Raw genomic sequence first — 18,588 nt, 5'->3', positions numbered from 1 at the left:
CATTGGATTTTTTAAATGATATCAATAATTATTATAAAACTGTTTTTAGGAGGTAAATTAGCAGTTCTGTACATTGATTCTTTCATCCTTATACAACTCTTAGTGTTATGATGAAAGAGATGCCCATTTAAAACTTTTCAACAGTCAATTTGTTTTAAGAAAGAGGAGTGAGTTAAAGCTATCACCCCACGTCACTGAGGTAAGCATTTGTGGCCCTGCCAGCTACAATTTGGGAACAATCTCAGGGTGTTTTGCAAAAATAAGTAAGACGTGCAGTGACAAGCCCCGGGGCTGGTACCGGACGGGGTGATTCTGTGTATCCCAGCTCCCCCACTTAATCACTTAATAGCTCGTGTGTCATATGCAATCAAACCAGTAATACCCAATCTTATCAGTCATGGTAATCTCTGCCCGGCTTCCCTCAATAGGCAACTGTATTCCAATGACAGTGTGCTAAAGTACAAAGGATTATTTTTTTTTTTTTTTAAAGATTTTATTTATTTGAGAGAGAGAGAGAGCATGAGAGAGGGGAGGGTCAGAGGGAGAAGCAGACTCCCTGCTAGGCAGGGAACCCAATGTGGGACTCGATCCTGGGACTCCAGGATCATGACCTGAGCTGAAGGCAGTCGCTTAACCAACTGAGCCACCCAGGCTCCCCCAAAGGATTATTATTAATAAAACTTTCCGAAAGTAAAAGTTCTTATGGAAAGTAAGAAAAGGCCTCAAATCCATTTTTCGAAAGAAGCTGGGTACAAACTAGATATAAATATTAGGATGATAATCACCTCACAGTTTGACAACAACAACAAAACACACAAACAGCAGTCACCAAAATTAAGCTCTTTATTCATCTCCCTTGTTTCCAAGAGTCCTGGTAGTTTCTACAGTACAGAGGGCACTTCTGGAACTTGGTATCACAGAACCAAGACATGCTCAGAACACACTGAACCACAGTGTCGCCCCCGGAGTCCTGGAGGAGGGGCAGTTACAGAAACGCCAATCAGGGACATAGCGGCGATACCACTGAAATGAAAACCCAAACCGAGGCTTGGCTTTGGGCTTGGGCTGTGATCCTGAGACACTCAGGCAGGACTCAGCTGAAGCCAGAGAAAAGCTCTTTACCAGGAAGTCCTGTGACTGTCCTGGAAGCAGGCCAGCAGAGAGAAGACTCATTTCGGATGGGTGTTCAGTGGGTTTAGAACGCTATCCAATTCACAGAGGGAGGCAACATGCCCCTCCCTTTGGGGGGGGGGCTCGCTCTGGCCTTCTCACTTAGCTCCAGAAGGCCAAGGCTCTTTGACTCCTTGATTCATTGGGCAGAACCTTACTGCTGTCCAGTCTGTACTGGGGGCAGAGGACAGGGAGAGGAATCAGGCACAGTCCTTACCTTCAGGGAATTCAGAACACAACAGAAAAAGCCTATATTTATAAAGAAATCGTTGTAATTCAAGGTAAAAAGGATGGAGAGAGGATTCATACAGACTTGGCCCTCAATTCACAGCCTAGCAGAGGCCACGAAGGCACAAGACAGACAACAGTAACACACACTGCACCCTGTGGTAATGGCTAAAGGGAGGCCCTAACTGGGCACTGTGGGAGCACAGAAAGGGATGACACGACACCCACAGACTAATGCAGTGGGGAAAATGCACAGCCTACTGAAGAAGACTGAGCAGCCTAAGCTGGCTGAAGCAGAAGCATTGAAGCCTACTGCCCTGGAGAGGAGGCGGGGCAGCCTTAGGTTGATCTCTGTGGGTCCCTTGGGCTACCCAACAGACAGGGTGCCATGTCTCTTATCTATGGCTACAGTTGCATGATATCCCAAGGATAGGAGGGGAGACTGGTGACCGGGAGAAACAGATCCAAGTAAAGCACCCAAATAAGCAGGGCCTGAAGTAAACAGTAGGGGTCTAGGGGTGAGGGCATCAGGAGGTTGGGAGCCTGAGCAGGCTCAGCAGGTTGAAGGGATGGGAGGTGGATCTGGATACCTACCAGCAGCAGGAGGCCCCTACCTATGCTTTCTTGCTCTCCCAGTGGTGCACCGTGTGTGCTGGATGGATCCATTCTAAGGGTCCAAAGATGGGGGGGGCTTGCATGTGGGGGCAAAGGGACCAGAGCCTCTGTAGGCCTCTCTTCATGCCTCTAGATTAGAGGTCTCCAGTCTGCTTTTCTTTTCTTCACAACTGCCATCACCTGCCCCATCTTTTTCATTCTACCAACCTGAGAGGGCCTGGAATGGGCTCAGTTAGGATACCAGTGTCATGGGATCAGTCCCAGGGCCCTGAAGTCCTTGAAGAATTGGCACAAACAAGTCAGGAGTGCCTACAGGTGTCTCTGTTGGTCACCCAGAACATGAACAAGTTAAGCCAGCTTCAGGTGACAGGGCTGGATAGGAACGTATCTGTAGCCTAAATTGCTGGCCTGTGCGGGCCTCTGGCCCTTCCCACACGTGTCGGGAAACAGCTCCAGCCTGTTGTCATTTCTTCTTCACAGCGGCCACCACCTACACTGCCTCTCCAGCCTAGGTCTCTTACCTGGGCCGTGTTTCTCTCTCTTCCTAAAGGTGCCGGGACTCCTACCCTGCTGTTCTTTTTCTCCATAGCTGCCATTGCCCACTCTGTTCCTCTCCCTAATCCTCATTTGGGATTACCTCTGTCCCCAAACCCTCTTTGCTTGCCAGTCCTGAACGATGCACACAGGCCCTCTGCCTATCAAGAGTTTCACTGCTAATCACTAAGGAGAAGCAAACATAAAGCAAAGGGGAAGGAGAAAGGGAACGGCAGTTCAGAGAAGGATAAGACATCTTTTGAGGGCTGGTCCTGGACATCTGTGGTTCACACTGGCATGTGATGAGGGCCCTCCCCGACTCCCTTCTTGGATGGCCCCAAGGAAGTCTTGCTATTTTCATTCTCTTCATCCTTTAGACCTTGTTGGAGAAGGAAGCCATCCCCGCTGTTCCTATCTCTTTGGGGGTATGGTGCTCAGGAAAGCTTTGCAGAACAAGAAGCTTCTAGTACTCAGGAGAGGGCTGCCCTTCCCCGGTTCCTCCCTGTACCACCAACTCTGCCGCCCCCTCCACTGCCCACTTGACAGGGGTCTTCTCTGACAGTGGGCTTCATACAAAGCAGCAGAGATGAGTATGCATTATCTCCCCCAACAACTGAAGGCCCTACATGCCAGACTAAATGTAAACCCCCTCTAGCAGGCAAATGGAGCCACAGATGCTTTTCAACCAGGGAATGGCAACAGAAAGCACCTTACATTATGCACAGGCTCTCAAGAATATTTAGATAAATGTATAAATGAGTGAATGAGTGAGCATAACTGTGTACTGGGTGGATAACTTTGACAAATGGAAGAGAGGCTAAGGGAATTTTAAAAAGTCACTCTAAGCCATGGACTTAAGCCATATGCAGAAGTATGTGAAGTTAATCTCCTACTTTCATCCTGGAGGGCTCTCCCCCATATGACAAGTGCAACTGCAGCCTCCAGCCTCCTGGGCTATATTCTACAACTAAGACTCACTCTCCGGGCCATTACTCAGCACCAAATTTAGTTATCTGATACAAGTCAAAGGTATTTCTTCCTCCTAAAATAGGGAGAAAACCCAAGTCTTTCATGATCAAATTTCTGTTACAATAACAGGCTACAGGGGAAAGATTCTAAAATATGAGCAACCAATCTAGTATCATCTGAGATACCCAGCACTGGCAAATTTCAGCCCCAAACCTATCAAACAAAGGGGCACCCCTACTTCACAAATAGTGATTGTAGTAGGTACAAAAAAATAGGCCTGATTCAGAGGTCTGGGGTCCAGAGACCTTTCTAATAAGTAAAGGAGTGGCTAGGCCAGAACAATATTCTGAGAAAAACATACCTGAGGAAAACCCAGTGGCGTGGCCAAGCCCTGGGACAGCTGACTCCAAGCATAATGAAGATGCAACTAAGACAATGACATCAGGAGCTACCATAACCCCAACTTAAAGCCCAACATCTACAAACCAGCTGCATTGATTATCTTGAATTTTCTCCCACTTCTAGCCCCATAAACTGTGAGCTCTTTGAGGGCAGAGACCATGGAAAGTGCTAGCCAATGCTTTAATGTCCTAATCCACGTCCTTTTCTCATCAGGAACCATCCTAGTACATGAACTTCAGTGTCATCTTTCATAGGAGTAATGCCCTCAGAAACAATAAGTACCATTATGAGGGGCCACTGGCTTTGAGTTTCTTATTTTCTCCCTAGGAAATAAGGGTTCTGGAGGAGGAAGGGAAGATTGAGCAGAGCTGCAAAGCTGGAGAAGGTAGGTGACCTCATGATTCTACTGTTCTGCCCAATTCCTCTAGGACAGAGAGCCTGCAGAGTTCTGAGCATGATTAGAAGGGTGAGGGTGTATTTGTTATTAAATCCAGAACAAACCATCCAGATCTTCCTTTGTGCCAGGACACCTGCTTGTGGCCTCACACCTGGATGAGTGGTGAGTCACCGGAAAAGATGAGTCCTCTGACTTCCACTTAGAGATCAGAGTCCTATCAGAGACCCATGCAGCCAGGACTTGCCGATCACAGAGCATGCAGGCACTCTGCCTTTCCTAGGAATGGGAAGAAGAAAAATCACAGAGCCAATCCTCTCATTTTACAGATGGAGACGACCTGAGGCCCGGAGAGTTCAGGGGACACGTCCAAGGTCCCAGAGCAAACCAGGACCACATCATGGTTTCCCAACACATAGTTCTTCCCACTGCAGTAACTACAGCACAATTTTCCTTTTGCTCTTTGGAGGAGAAGTGAAAAGAAGTGGAGAGCAGAATATTAAGTTTTTGGATTCTCTGTAGACTTCAATAACCTCTATTAACCTGGCCTCCATCATCCTGTGGTTGCCTTCTGTGGTTTCCTTTCTAAGGAAAATTGGGGCCTAAGCCAATTTTTAGTTTTCAGTTGGCTCAGAGCTCTTACCACGGCTGCTGCAGTCCTCATTCATGTGGCTCAGGATCTCTCGGTCTGTAAACAGGCGGAAGGCAATCTGCTCACACTCTCGCTTGGTCCCACACTCAAACAAACACCCAAACAAGCCCTCCTTTTCCAAAGCAGCCAAATCAGAGTAGCCACAGGGCCCACAGTGCAAGATCCAGGGTCGGGACCAGCAGGCAGCACCCAAGGGGGTCTGGTTGAGGTAGATGCCTAAGTTGACCCTCCGCTTCTTACCGGTTGGGTGTGAATACAAGAGCCAAGATTCAGACAGCATTCCAGCTTCCTGCTCTAGCCTCAGTGCGCTGTCCAGCAGAGGGCTCTGCTGAATGGTAGGAGCATCTTTGCCATTAGGGTCCTGGTACACTTGAAGGATCTCCCCGGGCCGGAAACTCACCACGCTGCCTTGGCAGCCATGCGGGGGCTCACAGAGCTGAGGGCTCAGGGCTGGCCTCTGAAAGCATTCACCATGGTTAATGCTGAAAGCCTCGGCCCGGCACCTATTTGGTGTCCGGGCGCTGCAATACAGCACAGGGTCGCCAGCCCTCCCGGTCACTTCTGCCACTTCGCACTCCACTGTTGCCATGGGCTTAATGAGCCTGCCATGGTGCCATGTGGCCCCTAGATCATCACTGTAGATCATCAGGGAATGAGGCTTGGCTTTACATGGTAGCCGGAAGCAAAAGAACCAGTAGGGGATGTAGTAGGCATATGCAGGGATGACCAGCCTCCCCGACTGCAGCTGGATGCCATGACCCGGGCCCACAGCAAATGTGGCCCAACGCTTCACCTCTGCACCAATAACCTCTTCAGTCAGGTCCCTCACCTCGCTCCATGAGCAGCCAGCGTCCCGACTGCAGATGAAGCAGAGGCGGGCCGCATTCCTGCCTGACATGACCTGTTGACGCTCGGTGACATGGCCCCGCACACAGATGAAGAATAGGTATACGCAGCCACTCTTCTGCTCCCACACAGGACAGGGGTTCATGGTCCGATGCCCAGGTAATGTGGCTTCCAGCAACGGCTTCAGGGGTCCCCACTAGACAAGGGGAAGGGAGAGAGAGCAGGAGTGAGAGACTAATAGGAAGACATGAGGCTCATTGAAAGCATTAGTATTTTTCAGCAATAAGAAATAAATGGTATTAAAATCTATGGAATCATGAAGTATTCACTAATATTCACTAATTCTCAAATATTACAGGATGATTTATAAAGCTGGGAAGAGGCAATGCTAGATACTGTACATGCTGTCCTCTCTGTCTAGAACACTCTTCCTCACTTTGCCTAGATGCCCAATTCACCCTCCAAACTCAAAAGTCACCTCCTTTGTAAAGCTTTCTATGAAACTTCCTCCCCCCCATCCCCTCCCAAAAGCAATTGGTGGCTTCCTCTTTATACATACAGAAGAGTTATAGCACTTATTATATAGTAATCATAATTTTTTATGTGACTGGCTCCTTTCCTAGATTATGAGTCTTTTGAGGATAGAAATCAAATTATTCTAACTTCGTATCTCCAGTGCCTAGCACATGATAGGAGCAAAATAAATATTTTTTTAAAGAAAGAAAAAGGGAAGGAAGAGGGGGGAAAAACAAAAAGAAAATGAAGAAAAGCAAAGCAAGGCGGACAAATATGGAATTTAGGCAAATAAAGGGAAATTTAAAACAAAGATTTTTTCCCCTTCCTCTACTATCCTGGGGAGGCAATTCATAACACTGTCATTAAAAACTCAAGCATGGAGTCAGAGTTACCTAGTTCAAAGCAGCCCTCATCACTTCCTGTGTGACCTTGGACAAGTTACTTAAACTTACTTTACCTCAATTTCTTCATCAGTTAAATGGAAAATGTAATAACATGCTCACGGTCCTAAGCAGTAATAACTTGCTCACACAGGAGTTGGTATAAGGCTAAAATGAGATAATGCCTAATCAGACATATCACAAAGAAAGACCTAATCTCCTTAATATATTCTAAAAAACTGTATTAGAAATTGGTAAGAAAATTTCCAGGAACCGAAATGAAATGGGCAAAAAGCAAGATCAGGCGACTCAAAGAAAGAGGGAAAAACAATTAAAACATGTTCAACCTCACATATAAAAAGAGAAAAGCAAATTAAAATTAAAATTGAGGTGGTACTTTTCATCTAGCCAACTGGCAACATCATAAACTTTGACACTATTCTGTTGACAAAAATCTGAAGAAACAGGCACTCTCTTATATGGACCGAAGTGCAAAATGGTTCAACATTAATGTAGGGTATATCAAAATTCCAGACACATTTATCCTTTCCCAGCATGCCCAGTTCTGGGAATTTATCCTAAAATATCTCTGCTCATCAAATTAAGTATATACAAGATTACTCACTGTGGTATTGCTTGGAACAACAAAACATCGTGAACCCAAATATTCATCAGTAGGGGACTGGTTAAATGAACATACAACGCAAGAGATGAAAAAGAAAAAAGGAAGGCTTCTACACATTGAGATAGAAAGATCTCCATAATATATTGTTAAATGAACAAAGCAAAGTACAGGCAATGTATGCAGTATGCTACTTTTTGCATAAGAAATAAGAAGAAAAATCCAATAACAGCAAACTAGGTAATTTGAACCAAGCTTTCACTGACACTAGAGATGACAGATAAAACATTAAAACAATGCTTTAAGATGGAACTTTAAAGAGCTAAATGCATAGAGTAAGGGTGAAACTGACGTAGACTTGCTCTCACCGCCACCACTCTAGAAAACTGGATGGCATTATCTACTGCAGTGCAACGTAAACCTACCCTATGACCCAGTAATGCCCTTTCTAGATAGAAACCCAACAAAAATGCACGCACACAGTAGCGAAACACACTCAAGAATATTCAGAGCAGCCTGTACACAATTGTTTGGATAAACCTCAAAAATACTTAACAGAAGAAGACAAACATTAAGAATAAAGACGAAAAACAGGCAAAACTAGGGGCACCTGGCTGGCTCAGTCGGTAGAGCATGTTGATCTTGGGGTCATGAGTTCAAGCCCCTGTTGGGTGTAGAGTCTACTTAAAAAAAAAAAAAAAAAAAAAACAAGCAAAACTAAACTCTAGAGCTATAAATCAGGATAGCAATTACCTTTAAGACAGGGGGGATAAGAGAAGTTTCTGAGGTGCTGGTAATATTCTATTTCTTGAGCTAAGTGATGAGTCCACAAGTGTTGGATTTGTCAATTCACAGGGATGACATTCATGTTTTATGCATTGGACATTTATGTTATGTTTTATGTTTTCTATATATGTGTTTTATCACTTCATGTTAAAAAGTTTTAAAGGGGAGTATTAAGAATATATACTTGTATTTCTTTGTTTCTGTAAGAAGAAGCACTAGAAGGGTACATAAGAAACAATGGTGACAACCTATAGGAAGTAGGGCACTAAGAATGGGATATATACCTTTTTATAGCATTTTATACCATGTATGCCACATGAATGTATTAACTATGCGAAACAAAACATTTAATTCCTGAATAAATGGGCAAAACATATTATTAAGCAAAGCTCACATCAGAGAATCTCAGAGTCATAAGGACCTAGAACTAACTTCCATCCTATAGAAGATTTCCCTCTAAGCCTTTTGAATCAAGGCCATTCAGTCTCTCCTTGACTGGTCAAGGGACAGGGAACTCAATATCTCTGGGGCAGCCCATTCTGTACCAGAGTGCCTGGTGCACTGTAAACACTTCAAACATATGTGCCAAATTCAACTTAGTTATTGTCCAGTCTAGTCAGTGTGAAGTCAGAAGTGCAACCATTCTTACTGGCTAAGAGGAGAAAATGATCTGGGCCAGATATGTCTAAGATAAAGTTAACACAAAGCTGAAAGAAACAGTAACTGAAACATGAAAGCATTAGAATCTAAATGATCTCAACCAGCTGGAGCAATGGGACATAAACAAGCTGAAGCTTGACAGAGATAGATCAAGTCTTGGGTTTGAAAATCTGGATGAGAAGCATGATTAAAGAACAGCAAACAGGGGCACCTGGGTGGTTCAACCAGTTAAGTGTCTGCCTTGGGCTCGGGTCATGATCCCCGGGGTCCTGGGATTGAGCCCCGTGTCGGGCTCCCTGCTCAATGGAGAGTCTGCTTCTCCCTCTCCCTCTGCCCTGCCCCCACCATGCTTGCTGTCTCTCAAAAAAATAAAATCTTAAAAAAAAAAAAATAAGGAACAGCAAACATAATGGCCAACAAGCATAATGAAAATATCACTCACTATCAACTAATAATTAGGGAAACGGAAATCAAAACCACAACAAGATATCACTGCACATCCACTAGGATGATTACTATCAAAAATAAATAATAAGTGTTGGCAAGGGTATGGAGAAATTGGCACCCTGTACACTCTTGGTGGGAATATAAGATATTAAAGTCATTGTGGCAAACAGTATGGAGGGTCCTCAAAAAATTAAATATAGAATTACCATATGACCCAATAATTCCACCTCTAGATATATACCCAAAAGAATTAAAAGCAAGGTCCTCAGGAGATATTTGCATACCCATATTCATAGCAGCATTACTCATAATAGCTAAAAGGTAGGAGAACACAAGTGTCTATCAACGGATGGATAAACAAAATGTGGTATATACACACACAATGGAATATTATTCAGCCTTAAAAAAGGAAATCCTGTCATACGCTACCACACAAATGAACTTTGAGGGCATTATGCAAGTGAAATAAGCCAATCACTAAAAGGCAAATACTGGATGATTCCACTTATATGGGGTATTTAAAGTATCTAGAAACTCGGGGTCCCTGGGTGGCTCAGTCGGTTAAGCATCTGCCTTCGGCTCAGGTCATGATCCCAGGGTCCTGGGTTCGAGTCCCGCATCGGGCTGCCTACTCCGCGGGAAGCCTGCTTCGCTTCTCCCTCTCCCCCTGCTTGTGTTCCCTCTCTCTCGCTGTGTCTCTCTGTGTCAAAAAAAAAAAAAAAAAAAACTTAAAATAAAATAAATAAATAAATAAAAATAAATAAAGTATCTAGAAACTCGTAAAAACAAAGAAGAAAGGTGGTGGCTAGGGGCTGGGGGAGGGGGAACCGAGGAGTTGTTTGAAGGGTATAAAGTAGCGGCCATGCATGATGGAAAAGTTCTAGAGATCTGGTGCGCAACAATGTGCCTCTAGTTAACAATACTGCAATGTACACGGAAAATGGTTAAGATGGAAAATTTTATGTTAGGTATATTTTACTATAATTTAAAATTTTTTATAAAAGCAGTAAATGTGAAAAGGATTCAGAGGTTTTGGCTGACAGTCTACTTAATATTAGTCACCCTGCATTACGCAGCAGCCACAAAACGCAGATGCTACTTTACATTAGACTGAGTTAAAGAGATACAAAGTGGTATAGCCACCTCATTGCTGAGCTGGTCAGTCTATCCTTGGAGCCCGAAATTCAGAGTACCACTCTTTGAAAAAGGACGCGGACATTCCAGATCAAATCCCAAAGGCAGTAATCATAGCTTTCAAGGGACCAGAAAGCAAATCAAGACTGTGGTCTCACGAGCCACTAAAAGAACTGAAGCTGCTGAGCCCCGAAATCAGAAGGCTCAGAGGGTATGAACACTGCTTTTAGGTACATCAAAGAGCATTCTCTGGAAAAGGGACTTTATATTATATATAGATTAAATGTCCCAGAAGACCAATGGGTGATTCTAAAGTATAGGTTGTCTCATTCCAAAAACAAAAGTTAACAGTTGCCACAGGATCAAGTTCCTCACTCGAGGAGTTGTGTAAGCAGACCCTTTACGGGGAGATGACTAATGTTGAGTTCCTACTATGTAACTGCTATTATTAATTACATTTTACAGATGATGAAACAGACAAGAGTCAAATCCAAGGTCACACTGCCAATAAATGGTGCCCAAAGCCTGACTCCAAAGCCATGTTCTTAACCCCTAAGCTCTTAGTAGCTACCAAGGGAAAACAGAAGATCTCTGCACTGGGAAAGAAGTTAGGCTGATGATTCTTCTACCTTCGAGATTCTACAATCAGGTAAATCAGAGAATGAAAGTGATAAAATACAGAGAAGGGAGAATGAGTCAAAATGGACGCATCTGTGAATGCTTGTGACGGCTGGGCACTGAGGTTATGGGACAGGCATGGTCTGGAAAGAAGTGGTGATATTTCTGTGGGTAGAAAACCAGAGCAGATTAGGGGGATTAGAGTGCCTATTATAAAGACATCTATGTTTGTTTGTTTGTTTACAAAAGACTCTCAAATCCATTGTCTCATTTGATCCTCACTTGAGCCGGCTCTGCAGGAGAAAAGACAAATGGGATCTGAAATAACCCTATCCTCACAGTCCCAGAGGCAGCAAACACTGTCCTCTAAAAACGCAGTGAAGATGTGCCACTTAGAGGTGAGGCCTCCAACCCCAGCTCTGCTGCTTGGGAGGCGTGTGCCTGAGGCAAATCACTCATCCTCTTTCCTCCTGTACAACGGGGCTACTATGCACCTCACATAAAACACGCAGGAAGGAGGACTGTGGTTATCCTCACCCCCACCATCTGCGAGTTGTGGTCTTGAACAAGCTACCTACCTCCTGGAGGACCAGGATTCCTCACCAGAAAACTGAACCAACAGTGCTTACCTCCCTGGCTGACTTACAAGAACAAAAGAGAATGTGAATGAAAAGCACACGGCATGTTAGTTGAATCTGAATGAACCACGGAGGCTTCTGGAATCAGAGATGGAATTTAAAGCCTGCTTCTGTGCTTCCTTATAGCTGTGGGACCTTGAACAAGTGGCAACATCTGAGCCTCAGTTTCCTCATCTGTAAAATGTGACTGACAACCGTTCCTATGTCACAGAGTAGCTGTTGGGGATCCAATGTGTGCCTGGCCCACAGTCAGTACTCAGTAAGTGAGAGCCATTGCTTTTATTGGTTTTTTTTTTTTTTCTTCCTTCCACACAGGGCTTTTCCAGCACGGACAGGAAACGGCACAGACCCTGAAGTAGTCTAAGCAATGTGGAGAGAGAGTGGGGCTCAGAGCCAGATCTGGGATGACGAGTCACCTGTACCGAGTGCCCAGTCCTCAACCCTCGCCTCAGCACCAGGTGGAGAGCATCCTCATCCCTGCTCGTGGAGCGCTTCTCTGCAAAGGCCAGGAAGGTGTGGGTGGGGGGGATGTACAGCAGGGCTGGGATCCGGTAGGTGACCCCTCTCTTGTCTTCCTGCTGGAACAGAGGGCTGTTGAAGGAGCACGATGTCACTTCTTCCATGACCTCTGCAAGGACAGGAGGCAGCTAAATGTGTGTCCATATCCGAATGCTGCCCTGCGTACAAGTTCTGCTCTATCATCCCATTTCTGGAGATCACACGCAGGGAGGCAAAGATTTACTCAAATGTTAATTTTTTTATACAAAAGTAATATCATGGTCTCAAAAGCACAAAGCAAGCAATACGCATGCTCACTGAACAAATCTATCCTCTAGACTCTATGGAAATCCTACATAGCCTGAGCCTGTGTCAAGTGTGTCTCTCCAGGGGCGCCTGGGTGGCTCAGTCGTTAAGCGTCTGTCTTTGGCTCAGGTCATGATCCCAGGGTTCTGGCATCGAGCCCCGCATCGGGCTCCCTGTTCCACGGGAAGCCTGCTTCTCCCTCTTCCACTCCCCCTGCTTGTGTTCCCTCTCTCGCTGTGTCTCTCTCTGTCAAATAAATAAATAAATAAATAATATCTTAAAAAAAAAAAAAAAAGTATGTCTCTCCAGAGAGATTCTGCATGTGCTTCTGCAAGCATCCAGGGGTATCGCCAGCCTGGATGGTTTCTAATGTCACTATCTTTGGAGTTCTTAGGCCATTCGTGTAATGTAAATATAAATCCAAATCCATATGAGGAAATGCCTGTGGTTAAGAATTCTCTGGGGAAACTTCTTCCCTCTACTAGAGCTTAGGATATGAGGCAATCTTCTTTGTCATCTCTCCGGGTCAGTAGTGAGAATTCTTTTTGCCTAGTTCACCCCATCAAAGGGTGTGGACTTTCAAGGGACTTAGCTTCATGCAGGGATCTCAGTTCCAATGAGAGTCTAACCCATGTGGGCCCACAGTTGCATTCACTGCAACACCAGGTCTATTAAAGCCCAAACTTCTACGTAAGTGAGATGAGCAAACACCCAGGCAGCTGAGGTCAGGTTAAGGGGCTAACTACTCTGGTTTTCAGTTTACTATTGGTTTCTAGGCCCCTGGGAATTTCTCTTACTGCCTTGCAATTTCAGCTATAAAGGACTTTGTTATATTTTATCCACCATGGTACGGGTTAGCTAGCCTGCTATAAATGCTGAAAATGTAAGTCTCCAGGTATGCTTCTCAAAGAAAATCAGGTATTCTACTTCTCAGAGTCCCAAAAAGGGAATTAAGCCAGACAGAACCAGGCTTAGAATTCTTTTTTTTTTTTTCCCTCTCACCATCTGTCATCCAACCCTTCTTTTATAAATCACCTGTAAAAATTGTCAGGCTATAAAAACGAGGCTCAGAAAGCCTTATTCATTTATTTAATAAATATTTCTGGGTGCCCACTCCCAAGTCAGGCCATAACATAGGTGCTGAGGTGACAGAAAGGCATCAGAAGTCCCTGCCTTCAAGAAACCCGCATCCAAGTGAGGGAAACAGACATACATGGACAATTACAATACCATGCAGTAAGTGCCACATTAGAGGTAACCATGAGAGTGTGGAGGAAAACAGAAAAAGAGCATCTGTCCAGATCAGGGCAGCCAAGTGAGCTCCTGTCTCATATCCTACACTCCGTGCCTTTCTGGTACATTCTCCTTTCAGATAACCAAGAGCTCACTCCCTCAACTCCTTCAGCTCTGTTCAAATGTTATCTAATTGAGGAGGCCTTCACTGACAACTCTCCTGCTCCTCCCTATCCCCTCTCTCTGCTCTCTTCTCCATGCCACTTATCATCCAGATCATACTTGTTTAATACATATTACAGAACAGAAGCCATGAAGGGTAGGGATAGGTCTGTTCTATTCACCGCTACATCTTTATACCCAGAACCATGCCTGGTGATTGACAGGCACTTGATGAAAACCTGCTGAATGACTGAATGAGTGGGTGAGCTGGATCCTAAAGGATGGTCAGCCAGCTGGGAGGTGAAAAGGGCAGAGGGAGTGGATGTGAAAAGCCTATAAAGGACAGAAAACAGAGTGAACTGTGGGGACTATTGGTTGTGTGGTAGGACTATAGTAGAGTGCAAAGGTGGGACTGAGGGATCAGCAGAGTCCAGGTCCTGGGAGGCTTTGATACCTTATTAAGGTGTTTATCACACAGAGAGGGGGCCACGCAAGAGTTTTTGGCAGAGGAATGGCATGATCAAGTATGCATTTTAGACCAATCTCCCAGGTAGCCTGTGGGTAATAAACTGAAAGAAAAAGTTGCACTGCTTTTGGCTAGAGCTGCCTAGTTTCAATCGCAACAAACTTATCCAAGAGCATATGAATGATTCATTTGGTCACTTGTTTCTGACTTACAAGAAAGAAGAACCATGGCTCATTATCATGAGGGGACTGGGGGAGTGGTCTCCAGAGTCCAGAAGAAAAGCCTCTCCTCACTCCAATTCTGGGCACTCAGTAGCAGAATTGAAAAACAAGTGTGAAATGTCTTCTTCACACAGTACTAGAGCACACCTCTCTCTCCTCAATTCAGGCTCTCCTGCCAGGGAGGATGTGGCTTTTTCTAAGTAAACATCTGTCCTGGAGCCAAGCTGGTTTAATGGTTAAGAACACAGGATTTGGACCACACTAGGGACTACATGACCTTGGGCAGGTTATTTAACTTTCCTAATGCTTCAGGATCTTCATGTATAAAATTCAGTAGAGTTGCTGAGAGAATTAAGTTAAAAAGTTAAAGTGGCTGTTATAGAGCCCATTACATAGTATGAGCTCGATATATGGCAGTTATTTTTAGACTTTCAATCACTACACATTCTACAGTTGACCCTTCAACAACACAGGGATTAGGGGCACTAACCACCCCCCCCGGCAGTCATAAATTCATGTATAACTTTTGAGTGCCCAAAAACTTAACTATGGATAGCCTACTGTTGACTGGAAGCCTTACCAATAATATAAAGTCAATTAACACATATTTTGCATGTTATATGTATGATATACTGTATTCTTACCATAATGTTAGAGAAAAAATGTTAAGAAAATCACAAGTCAGAGAAAATGCATTTATAGTATTGTACTACATTTACTGAAAGAAATGCTTATATAAGTGAAACCGTGTAGTTCAAATCTGTGTTGTTCAAGGGTCAACTGTAGTTTTTATTCCTTGAAATCTGTGGGTGGTGATGATAACAGTGAACAACTCTCTTCTTAAAAGCATTTAAATCCCTCTATGCCTCTGGGAAAGATCATATTTTAAATTCTTATGAATCCACACTTTAATTATGAGTTACTACCAACACTATTAATCATCAGTCAACATATGATCGATTATTAGTTAACATTATTAGTTAACATGAAAACAGGAATTCTCTGGGTGATAAGAACAGAGCACAGGATAGGCATGGAGTGGGGAGGTGGGACTAGGAAAAAGGAAAGGGAGAGGAAGCAGGGAGAGCACCAAAGTAGAAGCACAGCTTGTCAAACGGGACTTCGAGTCCCAGCTACACTTCTGTGTGACCTTGGGCTAGTCACTTAATCTCTCTAGGTCTTGGACTCCTGGCTTGTAAAATGTGGATAATACCTACCTAAGATGACCAATATGAAGAACCACTCAAAAGTGCTTTACAAACTTTAAAGCACTATGTAAGTATTATAAATTTTGATGTCTTCAAATTTCACTTATGGCTTTGCTCTCACTATAACAACTGGAGTCACTATCATTACTTTTTTTTATTAATTTTATTAATTATGATTATGCTGATCACGTTGATGACAGTGGTTACGTAACATAGATGATGACTCTGGCACTGAAACCCAAACTATTTCACACAAACCATATACTGGGAACTAAGGATGGAGAAGAATCAGTATCTTCTGAAGAATCAGAGTTCTGCTTTGGAGTTGTTCATTTTAGCCAAGAACTCAAGTTATTAATTGCTGCTCCATATGATCACCTTTCAATCAAGTCCCCCTGCTCTCTTACTGGGAGAGAGTATAGTGTGGCCTGGACTTTGGAGTCTGCCTTCTCTCTGTACCTCTGTTTCCTCGCTTGTAAAGGGGATAATGCCACCTATTTCTCAGCACTGTAATGAACAATGTAATTCCAAAGGTTCCAGTTAATTCAGGGCACCAGGCAGCTTCCAGTGAACCCCAGAAGGAGGCCTCCCTAACTCACTTATTTACTCGTAACAACTAATATTTAAACAGCACCCATCCTTTGTCAGGCCTTTGGAGATCCAGTACTCCAAACCCCCTCACTGTACACATGGGAAAACTCAGGACTACAGAGCGGAATAGCTTATATAAGGCCTCTCAGTAGGTCAGTAGCAAACCTGGACCAAGATCCAGGTCCTCTAAGTTCCAGCTGGGGACTCTCTCTACGACCCCCACACCCCTCTCTAGAAAGAAGGGTTGCCCCAGGCTCAGTTCCCTTTCATCTCTAAAATGGTAAGTCTAAGGTTTAGGTTTGGCTTCACTCGAAGGAAAACAAAAATAGACCAGCCAAGAATACTCTCCGGCCACGTCTGAGATCCACGCCTGAGATCGTGGCTCTGACTCAATATTCTCCCCCAGACTGGCTTTCCTAAGCCCAGACGGTGCCGCCGAACCTGTCCCCACACTCACAGTGCCCCACTTTGGGGGGATATCTGCAGTGTCGCAGCCCCGCTCACCTGCGCGGGACCCCGGCTCCTCCATCTCTCTCGGGGCAGAGCTCGGCGCCGGGCAGCCCTCAGGTCTCGGACACCGAAGCGCGGGAGAATGAGCCAGACTGGGGAGACGGAGGCAGGAGTGGGGGAGAGAGAGAGAGACTGCAGAGGACTCGGAAGCAAGCCACGAAAACTACAGGGCGACAAAACCCACGGGGAGACGGGGAGACCGACAGTCCCCGGACTCCCAGACTAGCAGGCCGGGAAGCGGGGGCGGGGACGCGCGGAGGCCGCAGCCCGCCGGCCGTTGGACTAGCGGTTGGCCGCTCCCCAGACTCAGCCCCGCCCCTGGGACGGACGCAACCGAGGCCCCGCCCCCTCGTTGCCGAGCCGCGGCCGTCCTTTCGGTCTCTCGCCTCTAGCAGCGTCCCAGAAGCGGCGCGGGACCTGCCTCTTCCTCTCCGACCACCACCCGCTCCAGGGCAGCCCTTAGTTTGGTTCAGGCCCTGGGCCTACCGCGGTTCCCCCCGGCCGCGCAGCTCCCTGGCTCCGCCCCGCACCCTTTCACTTCCTCCCTCTCTCTCCCTCCCCTCAGTCCCCTAGTCCCACGCTCTTACCTATTGGGTCGCCTGTCAGTTGATAGGTATCACCGCCTAAAATTTCCCCGGACAGCCTGAGAGCCAAAAAAAGGTTCCGGCCGGCAAGAGAGGACTCCGCAAAAAGGACGGGAGATCCAGAGCAATGGACACCCGTCCTTAAAAAAATAAAAATTATATGTATAATTTTAAATGGGTCTGCATGATTATATATCGAGTGCGAAAATAATAGTATTACAAGCCACTGAATAAAAACCCACGAGTTCATATTGATATAATTGAATAAATAAATGGAGGAGAGAGGACAGCTCTTTCTACACTAGAGTTCCAATTAATGTAGAATGTGCACAGACTGAACACAATATGGTTTATTCTGAACACCTGCTTTTCTTCTGGGAGTCTGGAATTTTGGTACATGCTAGGCAGAGGGTGCCCACATACCAGCCCTCAATAAAACTGTGAGTGCTGAGTCTCTAATGGATTCCTTAGGCAGAAACATGGTACACATGCTGCATTTTCCTTGCTGGGGGGAAAGTGTGCTTAATGCAACACCTCAATGAGAGGGAGAAGCATAAGAAATACTACACATGGATTCTTTCAGACTCCGCTGTGTCTTTTTTTCTTATGAGCCAACGTGTCCTTACTACATTGCTGTAATAAATCTTAGCTGTGAGTGCAACTATAATGCTGAGTCCTGTGAGTCCTTCTAGCAGGTCTATGAACCTAGGGGTAGTCTTGGGACTACTACTACAAATACCATATATAGTTTTAAAACATATAAAACAGTAACATATATTAATGGACAGACATGAAGAAAATGCATAGGAATAACAAATACTAAATTCAGGGTAGTAGTTACTTCAGGGAGTGCAGAGAGTAGGATATGATTAAGGATACCCAAGGGACTTCAATTGTATTGGTAATTTATCTTAAGGTGGTTCATTTTATTCTTCTTTAAATCTTATTAAATATTTCAGTTTTATTTAAAATTTTTTTAAAATATCTTAGTTTTCAAAGATTGGCTCATACAAAATCCTAGGGTTCTTCACCCAGACTTCTCCAAACTCACAAACACCAACTCTGTAGATCAATCACCTAGTCAGTTTTAGAAAAATATCTAAAGGTGATCCTGGAGTCCCAGGATCGAGTCCCACACGGAGCTCCCTGCTCAGCAGGGAGTCTGCTTCTCCCTCTGACCCTCCCCCCACCATGCTCT

The 18,588-nt window shown here is 44.9% G+C and overlaps 1 protein-coding gene across 3 annotated transcripts; it reads right to left on the bottom strand.

Annotated features, from left to right (window-relative positions):
- Positions 1-803: 803 nt before the first annotated feature.
- On the bottom strand, positions 804-17,528 carry NEU3 (neuraminidase 3). 3 transcript variants are annotated; one of them, XM_032427233.1, is made up of 4 exons: positions 17,394-17,528; positions 16,801-16,898; positions 12,028-12,239; positions 804-6,006 (listed from the first exon to the last, which is right to left on the bottom strand). In XM_032427233.1, the coding sequence occupies exons 2-4, from the start codon at positions 16,823-16,825 to the stop codon at positions 4,927-4,929; spliced, it is 1,317 nt and encodes a 438-aa protein (XP_032283124.1). In that variant the 5' UTR covers positions 16,826-16,898; positions 17,394-17,528; the 3' UTR covers positions 804-4,926. The 3 variants fall into 3 exon arrangements, with proteins under 3 accessions (XP_032283124.1, XP_032283122.1, XP_032283125.1); XM_032427231.1 differs by lacking the exon at positions 17,394-17,528 and having other exon boundaries at positions 16,801-17,373; XM_032427234.1 differs by lacking the exon at positions 17,394-17,528 and having other exon boundaries at positions 12,034-12,239; positions 16,801-17,373.
- Between the last annotated feature and the right edge of the window lie 1,060 nt (positions 17,529-18,588).

Source organism: Phoca vitulina, unplaced genomic scaffold (genome assembly GCF_004348235.1).
Source record: "Phoca vitulina isolate PV1807 unplaced genomic scaffold, GSC_HSeal_1.0 scaffold36, whole genome shotgun sequence".
Lineage (NCBI taxonomy): Eukaryota > Metazoa > Chordata > Mammalia > Carnivora > Phocidae > Phoca > Phoca vitulina.
The sequence above is the reverse complement of the archived record's forward strand: the minus strand, read 5'-3'. Positions and strand labels throughout refer to the sequence as shown.